The 13,437-nt window shown below is 42.8% G+C and overlaps 1 protein-coding gene across 2 annotated transcripts in view; it reads left to right on the plus strand.

The window, feature by feature from the left end:
* The first annotated feature begins 8,007 nt into the window (after positions 1-8,007).
* The window catches only part of ROCK1 (Rho associated coiled-coil containing protein kinase 1), an 84,140-nt gene continuing 78,710 nt past the window's right edge, over positions 8,008-13,437 (plus strand). Inside the window, exon 1 of one of the 2 annotated variants that reach the window (XM_088051694.1) lies at positions 8,008-9,143. In XM_088051694.1, coding sequence (XP_087907820.1) covers positions 9,051-9,143 — 93 coding nt within the window. In that variant the 5' untranslated portion in view covers positions 8,008-9,050. The remainder of the gene's footprint in view (positions 9,144-13,437) is intronic. The other variant, XM_014255639.2, reaches the window with a different exon arrangement.

Below are 13,437 nucleotides of genomic sequence, written 5' to 3' on the forward strand. Positions count from 1 at the left end.
TAGAGGCAGCTTAGGACAATGCTGACATTCTCCAGTCCTGATGGATGGGCTTCATTTAACTCTGGAAAAAGTAAATTGAGTTGGCTGGGGTTTTTTTTCCCTCTGCCTAAAAACTCTTCTTCAAGAAGGTATTACTTTGCATCTACTACACATTTGAAATGGCCTGTTTCTGGACTTTAGTTTGTCCCTTCCTCAGATTATTTTTGCTATCATCAAATTAGGAGTCTATAGAATCATAGAATGTTTTCTGTTGGAAAAGACCTGTAAGATCATTAAGTCCAACCATTAACCCAACATTGCCAAGTCAACCACTAATCGATGTCCCCTGGTGCCACATCTGTACATCTTTTAAATACCACCCAGGCTGGTAACACAACCACTTCCCTGGGCAGCCCGTTTCAATACTTGATAATCCTTTTGGTTTGTCAGGAAGAACTTTTTCCTAATATCCAATCTAAACCCTCCCTCCTGCAACTTGAGGCCATTTTCCTTATCTCCCTTTTCCATTTCAAACAAGGCAGTTCTGGGGATTTGAGGTAACAATAATTATAATAAATAATAATTATAATAATTATAACATTATAATAATAAAAAAGCAAAATAATGAGGTATAACTGATAAAAAATTGCCATCTTCTGAGTATCAAGAATTGAATTACCCAACAGATTTGCATAGCATTTTACCAGAGGAAGAAGGAAGTATGGTGTCTTATCTTCAAGAGGGGAGGAAGAGAAGAATAAGAAGAAAAATATTAACTCTTTGATGAGAAAGAGCTTGCTCACACTTTCATATACATAGTTTGCTGTCTATGATCACACCTATAAAATTTTCATTTCTGCAGTTTGGGTTGTTATGGCCAAATGAAAACAGAATGATAATAAAAGTCAATATAATAAATAATATGTTGTCTAAGACCAGACTCTCTCAAACCTTATAGATGTGTTCTAAGAGTAGCAGATCTCTAAAAAGAAAACAACAGTGCATTGGTATAGAATAATGGTTAACCAACTGCCTAGTGGCATGAGATTAAAAAAAGAACTTAAAAATATGCTGATTGTGAATAAAATCAGCTTCTAGGACTTAGTTATGAAAATTTACCAAAAAAATTACTAACTTGACTCATTTATAATTCCTGTAGTTGCAGTCAACTTGAATTCTTTTTCAGTGACTAAACTTTTTTTTAATATCCAGAAGATAATCATATGAAACACATGCATTTTTAAAAACTGCATATTTAATGGTTTTTGAGTGCATTTAATTTAAGACAAGACATATAGAATCTCATGAAGCTTCATGTTATAAAAGCAGTTGTCCGTAACCTGTGTTGTGAACCTTCACACTGTGAGTGTCAGGAATGGCAACTTCTGCTGTTCTGTCCCGGAAAGGATCATATGGAACCCTCTCTATACCAGCAAAGTTATGATATGTGTGATTTAGAAGTTAATTATCTGCTAAGGGTTGAAACTGTTAAATATTTCCCAGGCCCAAGATAAAAAACATGGCTTTTAATGGATTTGTCATAGTCTTCATCAGAGCAAAGCATTTACAAGGAGTGGAGATATTTGGGACAGCATACATAAAAACAAAGCCAGGGCAATCAAAGCTAGTTTACTTTTAAACTCAGCCCAGTTTACTTTTAACTTTTGTCTTCAGAAGAACTATTTGACCAAGGACTGCAAAACTAATCCAACCACAGGAAATGTGATATGTGTATGTCAGGGAAGTAAGAGTAAGGTGGGGTGGGAGAAATTTGTTCTAGGAGAGAGCATTTAGGGTTATGAACTGGAGAAATAAGAAGAAAACTTCTTAATCTCATAGGTGATTCACAGTTAACAAGATAATAGCAGTGTAGAAAATCAGATTCATGGTAGTTTTTAAGAGGTCTAAAATCATGATAATCACTCTACTTTTAATGTAAATATTTTTTTATATTTCCATTTATATAATGTAAATATATAGACACAAAAAATATATTATTTCTGTTTATATCCTGGTGGATGAGACCATCAGGAGATTATTTTTCAGCTTCTGCTATAATATACTTCTACATTTCTGAAACCTTCATTTTGTCAGGCAATTTTTTTTCCCACAGTTTTTCTTTGATTTAAATTTGTTTGGCTTTTCAAAGATTTCCAACAAGAAGTACTCGAGCCATTTTTAAGCCCTGGGATAGTGAAAAAAAAAGCTTTTTCACAAAGTAAAAGAAGAATTTCTGGCATCTTGACATTTTCTGTAACTCATCAAGTGGCTTTAACGGGAAAATAGTATTTGCCATAGAAATGGTCCTTACTGAGGTATGAAGCTTTCAGCATTATTTGATTTCAAAACTGGTTGTGAGGTTAAGACATACGTTGGTTAAAGGATTTTTCTGCACTTTTAAAGCATAAAAGCAGAGGGAGCCTGTGATGTATATGCACTTGTGGCTGATGTTGGCCTGAGCCATACGGTGACCAGATATGGGAGCTGCTATCTATCTCTGGGCTCTCAGCTCCCCTCCTTTCCAGATACAACAGAAGTTACTTTGGGAGTGTCTATGTTTATACAACCATGCCCTTGTCTGCTGGCAGCAAATGCATCTGTGTTTGAGCTGGAACAGACAATGCCATCCAGTTTACTTCCTCTCTTGCAGCAGTTTGTTTTCAGACCGGATCCTATCCATCAAACTGAGCTATTAAGTTCCAAATTGTGATTTCCCCCTGCTTATTTCTAGTTTGTTCAAGAACATACAATGAAGATTCAGGTGCCCCATTTCTTACTCATCACTCACCACTCGCAGGCAGTGGGAACAGGTTCTCCTCAGGATTCCAGCACAAGTACTACAGTGTTTGAAAACGCAGCAGCTACCCTCTGTTGGGAAGCTGTGATGCACTGAACAGGCAAGGCCATATGCCTGGAGCCTCACACCTTTATTAAATCTGGTGACATGTAGGAAAAACATACTTATATACATTTATAGGTATATGTTGCACTGTTTCAACATCAAACATGTTTGCTCCTCTCCTCTCCTCTCCTCTCCTCTCCTCTCCTCTCCTCTCCTCTCCTCTCCTCTCCTCTCCTCTCCTCTCCTCTCCTCTCCTCTCCTCTCCTCTCCTCTCCTCTCCTCTCCTCTCCTCTCCTCTCCTCTCCTCTCCTCTCCTCTCCTCTCCTCTCCTCTCCTCTCCTCTCCTCTCCTCTCCTCTCCTCTCCTCCTCCTCTCCTCTCCTCTCCTCTCCTCTCCTCTCCTCTCCTCTCCTCTCCTCTCCTCTCCTCTCCTCTCCTCTCCTCTCCTCTCCTCTCCTCTCCTCTCCTCTCCTCTCCTCTCCTCTCCTCTCCTCTCCTCTCCTCTCCTCTCCTCTCCTCTCCTCTCCTCTCCTCTCCTCTCCTCTCCTCTCCTCTCCTCTCCTCTCCTCTCCTCTCCTCTCCTCTCCTCTCCTCTCCTCTCCTCTCCTCTCCTCTCCTCTCCTCTCCTCTCCTCTCCCCTCCTCTCTCTCCTCCCCCCCCCCTCCCCTCTCCCCTCCCCTCCCCTCCCCAGCCAGTTCAGATATGTCTGCTTGAGCATCCCTCACACCTTGCCTGAAGCAGGAAGCTCCTGCAAATAGCCTGTTGCATAGATGGGCTGTAGCAATGATAAAATATTTCGCCCAAGGACTGGATTTGTTGACCAGTTTTCATCCCAGGGCTTCAAGCCACACTGGCCTGTGCTATTAACTGTCCCTAGGACTAGAGCAAAAGCTAAACTACAGCAGTTTTTCAGGGCAAAGGAGAGAGGGTGGTGGACTAAAGGCAGGCTTAACATAACATGATTTAACTGCTGAAGGTTTCATGCTGACTAAATCAGAAGCTGAATGTGAGGGGACCTCATGCATTACAAACTTGGCCTAATATGGTGAACAGGATATAGTCTCATTTCTGTCTTGTGCAACTCTTCTGAAGTCAGTAGCTACTTCAGGAACATGGGTGTCCCAGCCTGTTCTCTCATTCTGAAAGTGTATGCCTTTTAAGATGCACACTTAGTGACCTGAAAAATGTAAATAGTCTTTGACTTTATTACAAGCTCTTTTGTTTATTTTTTCTTAGCTTTTTCACAAGAGGGATGGGAGTTACAGTACCTGCTCAGAGGGCTGAGCCAATACTTTGAGTATTCCACTGGTCTTGTGTTCTTGCTGTTTGCTAAATGTTCCTGAAATGAACACTACTGAAACCTCTTATACGCACAGTTTTATTACTCTCATGTACAAGAATGTTATTTGCACAATAAACAGTATTACTTGTACTTTTTAGAAGTATTTTATTATGGTTTAGAGGAAGCCAATATAGTCATTCTACAGTTTACTGACATTCTGTATTTAAAAAGAAATTTCAGTCTCTGCCAAACAATCATCTCTTAAGTCAGTATCAATTTTATCACACAAAAAGCAGGAATATTTAAATATCTTATGAAACAGGCAAGAGAATATGGATATGGGGACCATGGTTTTGGTTTTATTAGGATTATCAGTTTGTTCATGTTCAACAATTTACTTAGAGACACTTTCAGGAATTAGAAACTACATGTTTTTGAAGAGAGAAAAAAAAAGATCTTTCAGGTTTGCATGCTTTATCAGCTCAGTGTTATCAGGTCATGGATATGTTGAGTAATTCCTGTCTCACTCAACAAAACCCAGTTTGATTCCAAAATATGCAACACAACAAATGTAACAAGAAGAAATTATCCATTTTTAGTTTATTTATCAGGAAGATAAAACAATTCAATGTTCAAAAGTTCAATGCACTAGTTGGTTGTGTAGGATGGGGACTCATATGATCTCTAAGGGGCCAATGCTAGAAACATGCAAGTTCTTAATCATATGGATACAAATAGTCTGACTGAAGTTTGTGAAAATGGGCTTTAAGATCCCAGCATGTGAATGAGTGTTCTCTGGATTAAAAACTATTGCATTACACTCTTAAGTTACAATGTGAGTATTTTATCCCAGCAGACACTTAACCCATACCTGCTTTTAAAAATTAGAATCTATTATTGTTTTTGATGCTGGTAGCCAAAGCCTCCCTTTTACAGTTTCAAAGCAGTGCTCAGAGTTCCCTAGACAGCTGCATGAGTACCTCCCACACAAATTCTATTCTATTTGAGACAGACAGACAAGCACTTTTACTCCACCACAGTCGTGAGAAAAGCCCAATCTGACAGACATGAAACCCACAGAGTTTGCACGCAGATGAACACAGACACAGCAGCTTTGCTCACCACAAACACTGGTAGAAGTTCTCAAGTGTACTGCTCCAGAGGCAAGATCCTTCACTGGCAAATAAACATGTAAGGCTGGGCCTGTCTGATGCCCAGCTATTGTCTCTGTGAATTCTCCAAGTTGCTAAACAATGGGATGGTGTTTCTGTCTGACTTCTGTGTTGAAGCTGGGCCACTGTAAAAAAAAATAAAAAAAGCAAAGAAGGAAAGAGCAAGAGGGAGCAAGACTCATGTAGCTTTGTTGCAGAGAGAACAGGAAAGGATGCAAGGTGTTTTGCATTTCCAGGAGTACCTGTAAGTTTTCCTATAGACATTGGATAAAACACATAAATGGCACCTGCTGATCACAGTGATGATCCTGCCCACTGAGCTGCAGATTCCTCTTCTGTACTCTACTACCAGTTCATGAATTTTGCATTGTTTCCAGCTAGCTGACTCAAATCGCCCTGCTGAGGCTTGGCCTCATCCCTAATGCCTAAATCAGGTGCCCAAGAGCACTGTGAATTAGGCTCTGTATCTCTAATGATGATTTTCATCTTGCTTTAGATGAAGACTGCAAGCAGCATTTTGTTATGCTGTGTATTAGCATTATCATTGCTGTGATGTGTATTTTAGAAATTACTTACTGCATCACATATTAAATGATCCCAAGCCTACACCTTGTAACTTACAGAACTGTTCTCTTTGGACTGGGGTTGCTGAAATGGAACATCTGCATTTCCAAGAGCAACCAAACCCTCTGAATCAAAGGGCTGTGGTAGTAGCCAGCAAAAAAAGGAGAGAGCAAGAAATGTTGCTGTAGCTTGTATTATTGCTTTAACTGTACATATTTCTCAGCAGAAAACAAAAACAAAGATGCAGGCAGCTGTGGATAAGAAAAAAGCAAAATATAGAACGCCATTTCTTATTTTTTTTCTGAATAAAGCAAGATAGCAAGTACTGACATTCAAGACTGAATAGTTTAAATGCTCTTAACACTTGGCTATGAATTTGTTTCCTAACCATGACATGGGAGATAACTCATAGTGGTAATGATTCAGGTTTGCTACTGGCAACTGTTCAGTCACCAGAGATTAATGACTTGACAATCTCTATGCAATTTATAGTGATCTTTGTAAAAATGCCATTGCCATTTATGGAACTGCAGTGGAAGTCGAAGAACTGAACCAGTACAGTGGCCTCTGTCCAGTAATATTTGAAATCATTACTTTGCTTGAGTCTCAAGCTGAGCCACAAGAGGGTCAGGTTGGACATTAGGAGGAATTTCTTGACAGAAAGGGTTGTTGAACATTGGAATGGACTGCCCAGGAAGATGGTGGAACCACTATTCCTGGAGGTGCTCTAGAAAAGACTGGATGTAGCACTTAGTGACATGTTCTAATTGACATGGTGTTCAGTCAGAGGTTGGCCTGGATGATTTCAGAGGTCTTTTCCAACCGAAGGGATTCTGTGATTGTTTCCTTATTTGAAGAAAAGGTCACTGCTGTGGTCTGAGGGTAAGGTTTGAATTGGAAACACCAACATAGGGTGCACAGATTACATGTTTAGTGCCAGTATCTATTCTTTCTGTGTTTGGTATGCCACCTTGCACATGGCTTTTGTCCGGACATAAACCAGAATGCTTTAAACTTCTGGCACTGCAGAAGCTGGCATCTCCTGGACACACAGCATGGCAGAGTGGCTGTCACTGAAACCCCTGGAGGCCAGCGTCTTCAGTCCTCCAGATCAGACTGAACAGAACCGCAGAATCACAGAACGGGTCAGGTTGGAAAGGTACTACAGTGCGTGACCTGGTCCAATCTCTTCGCTCAAGCAGGATCATCCCGGAGGACGCGGCACAGGACTGCGCCCATATGGTTCCGGAATATCTCCAGTGAGGGATCCCCTAAGGACCTCTCACAGCTGCCCAGGGCCTGGGTTTAGAAGATCCGCAGGGATGGAGCCCACAGCAGCTCCAGGGGCGACCCTCGCTGCCACCCGTCCCCCCGTGCCCGTCCTCGTGCCCATGCCAAGGCGGCGGGAGCCAGCAGCGCTCAGGCGCCTCCGGGGAGCCGGGGCGGACACCCGGCGGCAACACCCCCTCCCATGGCACGGGGAGCCGGCGGGAAGGAGCGCTTTCCCCGGCAGGACACTGCCCTTCGGCTCCGCGCAATTCCCGCCGGAACCGCCGGGCGGGGGCGGGCACACAAAGGCAGCGGCTCCCGGAAGAGGGATCCCGGGCTGTCACACCCGCCCCGGGCCGAGGCCGAGCCGAGCGCGCTGCCTCCCGCCCCCTCCCGCTTTTCCCTTCACCAGCGCAACGAGGCTGGTGAAGGGTCTGGAGGACATGTCCCACGAGGAGCGGCTGAGGGGGCTGGGGGTGTTTAGCCTGGAGAAAAAGAGGCTCAGGGGTGACTTTTTCGCTCTCTACAAACACCTGAAAGGAGGCTGTAGCCAGCTGGGGGTCGGCCTCTTCTCCCGGGCAGCAATCGACAGGACCAAAGTACATAGCCTTAAACTGTGCCGGGGGAGGTTTAGATTGGACTTTGGGAAGGGTTTATTCACAGAAAGCATTATTAGATTGGAATGGACTGCCCAGGGAGGTGGTGGAGTCACGGCCCCTGAAGGTAATTAAGGAAAGACTGGACGTGGCACTCAGTGCCCTGCTTTAGTTGACACGTTGGTGTTGGCCTGGATGGTGTCAGAGTTCTTTTCCAACCGAATTGATTTTGTGACTGTGATTCCTTCCCAGCCGCGCGCCGCCTGCCGCCGTCTCCGCCCGTACCGGAGCAGTTCCCCCCGCGCATGCGCCCCGCAGCCCGTCCCGACTGTTCAAACAGGAAGGCGGACATGTTGGTGGCTCTCGCAGGTTCCCGTGCAGCCGCCGGACCTCACGCTCTCCCCTCCCCTTAAGCCGCCTCCTTCCCACCTCCCCTCGCACGTCGCAACCTCGGGTCGGTCCTGAGGCGGTCCGGGCTGCCGTCCCGTCCGTGAGACGCAGGGTGGGGCTGAACCGGCGTTTCCAGCGGCGGGAGGCAGCGAGGAGGAGAGAGGAAGAAAGATGCTGCTGCGGCCGTTCCGCCGGTGAGGTGACTTGTCCGCCGCCCGCGGGGGCACTCGCACGGTGCCTTCCTCGCTTCCTCGCCTGGTGCCCACGGACGGACCGACCCTACGGCGCCGAGACACGCCGTCGAGAGGATTCCCCTAAGTTTTATTTTTTCCATCTATTTTTGCCTTGTTGGTGTGCCTGCAAGCTTCCGTGTTGGGGTTTTTTTGTTGTTGTTTATTTTTTTGTTGTTGGGGGGGGGTTTGTTGGTTTTTTTTTTTTTTTTCCCTTCTTCTGTTGTTTCTTCTGGTTCACCGGAAAGAAAGCCGCGCTCCGGAACCTGGCACCGACCCGCCGGCGCTGCAGCAGCAGGGCGAGGAGGAGGGACCGCTACGCTGGATCCCAGGACGGCTTCCCCGGCTGGGAAGATGGGAATGCTGAGACGGTGGGGCCCGAGCAGAGGAGGGAGGGAGAGGAAACCTCCTGCTGCGGAGCTGTGAGCATCCCTGGAAGCTGCGTGCGTGTCTGGAGGAGCGCGGGGAGAAGCAGCCTCGTCCCCCGCCTGCTGCGGGCTCCCCTTGGATTCTCTGCCCCCTTGACGGGGACTTGCCCCAGAGACTTCTGTGATTGAAGGGATATCGCAGGAGGCGCTTCCTCAGTCTGCTACAGGCTGTGGTTTTTTTTTTTGTGCTCGCCTGTTCCTGGTTTTGTGGTTTTGTTTTTGTTGTTTTTTACTTTTTCATTTTTTTTTTTTAACCTTACATTGCTCTGGAATAAGGGAAACTTTTTATCTCCGGAAACATGTCGTCGGGAGAAAGTTTTGAGTCTCGATTTGAGAAAATCGACGTGACTTTGAAGGACCCCAAGTCCGAAGTGAACGTGGACTGTTTGCTGGTGAGTAGGGAGCGCCGATGGGCCCCCGGTCACGTCTCCCCGAATTCCTTACCCTGTGGGACCGAATCTCGCACTCCTGGCTGAGTCACCGCCCTGCTCAGCTCCGCACTGGTGTTTTGTTTACTCAGCTTTGGGCTGAGGGTGCGTGAATGTGCCCGTGTGCCGGGAGAGCGGCTCATGCCAGGGAGGCGCCTGCCCAGCCCTGCCTCACACTTGTCATCCCTCGCACTGCTCTGTGCCTCGCCGGCTGTCACAGGGGCGGTGGAGCCTTTCCACAAAGGCGGAATTCGTGAGTGCCGCTCTTCTCTGTGAGCACAGGACTTCAAATAGCTTTGACACCAGTTCTCTCTCCAACAACTTTTTTAAAGACTCAGGTCCTCTTATACTGTGGTTAAGCGCTGCAGCGCTGACAGTCGCATACAACACGATTAATAAGCCCTTACAGGTGGGGGCAGGGGTTTAAATGCGTTTTGAACTGCTGGTTGTGCTAGGCCTAGGGTAGAGGGCTGCTCGCTTGTTGTTTCCTTAATTGATCGTACCTGGGTTCACCAGTCCTGTCAGTGTTACAACTGCATTGTAGGAAAGCAAACCGTAACGCTTCCTGATATAAAATTAACCAACGTCATTTGGTATGATTGACAGAATTGGATGATCTTTTAGTTCTCATTTAGTTCACTTAGTACCTCAGTAAACTGCCTGCCAAATCCAACCAATTTGTTTGGAATGCATCTGGGTCCTTAGATATGCCTAGAGATGTCCTTAAATAGTACCAAAGCATAATTTGTGCTTTCACACTGAAGTAGAGGGCTTATTTTCTTTGGAGCAAGTAATGGAAGTTCTTTAGTGTGGTTTTTTTTTCCCCTGGCTTTCTGTTGTCAGAGAGAAAGGAACAAATAAATTGAATTTGTTCCTTGTATGAACTCTGACATTTAGGGTTGGAAGGGAAGGGAGGTGTGGGGGTGGAGATAGCTCTTAATAGTAATTCTTCATTTTCTGCTGCATGGTTCTTGGCAGAAAGTTTGCTTGAGCATAAGGCAGTGGAGAGATTAAGAGAATAATGCAAGAATCTGTACAAGTTCACATTATTGTTTATTCTCTTTAGCTTATTACAGGTTTTTAAGGTTTTGAAATGTTGGCAGGTCAAACTTACATCCCTAGATAAAAGCTGAGCCTTATGGATGCTGCTGTCACAAAGGAAAATAGCACTGTACCTTTTAGTTAACTTGCTTTTCTTGATCTGTTTTACCTATCTGTCATCTTAGAACCACAGCTAATGAGGAGACCTCTGGTTCTTAGGATATAGTGTGTCAATTTTGATACCTCGAGACTAATCAGACATCTTTACAGCCAGGTTCTATTGAAAGGTGTCAAAAGTATAGATGAGATATATATAGCTAAGACTCCAGAGTTTACATTAACCATGGCTCAGTTTTGCTAGTATGTGCTAAGTGCTGACCATTCTATGGGGACCTGGAATTGGCAGGTATCAGACGTGGAGTTGGTAGTATCTTTAACTGTATTTCTTAATCTTATAATCAGTTTAAGGATTTGCCCCATTTCAGTTATCTTAATTGTGATTAGGAGCTAAGCTGTAGTCAGTTTGGGAATGAACTTGCTGGGATGCTTCCAGTCTTGCTTGTTGAACATGTTTCTGCATCACAGATTTTAAGGTCCTTTGAAGTGACAATTTTTTTAGGAAATTTCTTTTAAACTATTACCAGTTAAAAAAGAAAATGCTACTTCTGAGGAAAGCACTTGGTAGGCTGACTTTGTATGTGTTTGGCCAATATATCAATCTTCCTGCTGGCTGTACTTACTTTGTTTCACTCGTTCTTGGGGTCTTTTCTATAGAAGAATTTAAGTACCCTAACATTTTCTAAACAGCTTAAATATTTTACACTAGTTCTTAATATGATGATTCATCACATCATTCAGTATCACATCATCATCACGTTCATGACATCATCAGCATCATTCTTGGCCCAAAGTACTACTTATATATCAAATTCATTAAAATCTGTATGGATATGCTTTTAAGGAAGAAATGCTTAGGTGTAAGTGTAATTGATCTGAATTTAAATATCTTCTGAAATTAACTCCCCATTCCCCTCCCCGCAAGTCTTAGTTAAAGAGGGAAATTTGACAGAGTTTAGATTTAAAAGTAGTACACTTAAACTAAAATAATATTTTTCTGGTCAGACTATATACAAAATTTCTTTATAATAAAAATTTAAAAATTTAAATTATTTTTTACCTTTGATTAAGGTTGTGCATTGATATGCTCTGACTTTTCCGAGGCAAAGGTGATAACTAACTGTGCATATCTGAGTAGAAAGACATAGCTGATACACAGACACTTCAGCATCTGATGTTCAATATGTGTAGGTTTAAAAAGCTGGGGTTCATTTAGATTCAGGAAACATTTTTTTTTTCGCTGTATGAAGAAAAGTCTCAGCAATGCTCCAGGCTTCTCTTAGGACAGTTTTATCCTCTAACTTTGCTTCGTTTTTCTTCTGTTCTTATTTTTTTCCCCCATCAGTTTGTACCCTTTGTAGATGAGCAAGCAAGACACAGAATAACCTTTAAATAAGCTTTGTAGCCGTTTTGGGTTTTGTGAAAGTCATAAGCTCTGTTCTGTATGCTAGAAAGATTCTAAATTTATATGTGAAGTAGTGTGAGAACTCTAAGAAAAGAAGATGGGGGTGGGGCCTGATACAAAGGAAGATGTGTTACCGTTTCAGGAAGGTGTGGGAGAAGAGTGCTGACAGCAGAGCAGGCGGAAAAGGCACACTGAGAGCCTTGTAACTTCAATTTACATGCTGCAGGAAGGAAGTTCATAAAGTTTAAGTGCATAAGAGAGATGTGTTTATTTTTCCTGTTTTCTCTTATGCAACTGTAATAAAAAACAGAGAAGAAAATGAATTTAAGTTGCAGCTGTCTGTAACTAAATTTGTTTCTTTGGGGCTTCCATGCACTCGATTTAGTACTAGGCAGGGGAATAATAGATAAACTCTATTTTTTTTTTATGAGGCAAGAGGAGGCTCAAGCCTGAGTTAAGTGTAAACAATGTATCACACCATCATGTAGCGGATTTTCTCAAAATATTTGTTACTAGGAATCCTACAGTCCGCAAGAGATCTAATAACACTGTGAAGGCTGTGTTAGAGAGGTGGTCACACTGTGGGGTGTGCAGTGGTCAGATCCTGATGAATTCCGTGGGGGTGCTGAGTAGGCCCAAAGCCAGTAAAAGAGACTGTTAACTTGAGCTATGTGTCTCATGAGCTTAAACACTCAAAAGCAGTATTCAGTGAGCATTGTTCTGCAACAAATTTTGGAATGAACCCGTGTTTTAGTAAATTCTTAGTGTTTATGGGCTTCCAGTTTTTGGAGAGTGGGGAGTGTAATAAGTGTATAGATGTCGGACATTTTGACCTGAAATCACCTATGCTTTTGGTTCTAAAATAACTAGTAACTTTCCATGAAAATGTTTTTTGATGCTCTCTCTGTTCAGGTAAGGACACACAAAGAGTATTTTCATGGTTTATACAGGCACTTGAGTTACTATATATATTCTCTTTACATATATATAACAATATAATACTAATAATTATTTAGGTACTTAGTCAATTACTTCCACAGTTGATTTTAAAAACTTCACACTTTTGGTGGTCCTTATCTTCAAAGATGTTAAATATTTCATTTGTTGCACAGTTTGTCTTCAAATGAACTGACAGCAGTTTGCACTGCATATCACAAACTTGTTTTATCTACTCTGAAGAGGTTTCCATTTTTGTTGCACCAAAAATACATAACTACTGAGCTTGATTCATCTTTTTTCCTAGGCCTGTTTCATCAGCTAGATTAATTCATGTTTATCTGTCTTGCATAGGAAAAGGCAAGATGATCTCATCTTTGGGATTTGGAGTTCTATATATATCTATCTCTGTTACTACACATATTTTCCTTCTGTTAAATATGTTAGAGAACACTTCTGAAGACTTTGTGGCTAGGGATTTGGATAATAATTTTTTTAAAAAGCAATAAATAAAAAGTAAATAACTGAAAGTACCTTTACTTTAGATGTATCTATTCAAATAGCTGTTGAAATCACATTGACTGAAACCACACTCACTCTGCTCTTAAAATCTGAGTGATTAAATGCTAGAAAAATTTGTTATCTGAGGAGTTTCCTTGATTGGCAATGAAGTTTCTTATATATATGTGTGTGTCTGTATATATATATTGTGTTGGGGCAATCACCAGTATTCCTGCAGAGTAGGTGTTGAACAGTTTG

The sequence above is a fragment of the Pseudopodoces humilis genome, chromosome 1, assembly GCF_049639895.1.
Source record: "Pseudopodoces humilis isolate 2021_Gansu_Grassland_sample_001 chromosome 1, ASM4963989v1, whole genome shotgun sequence".
Lineage (NCBI taxonomy): Eukaryota > Metazoa > Chordata > Aves > Passeriformes > Paridae > Pseudopodoces > Pseudopodoces humilis.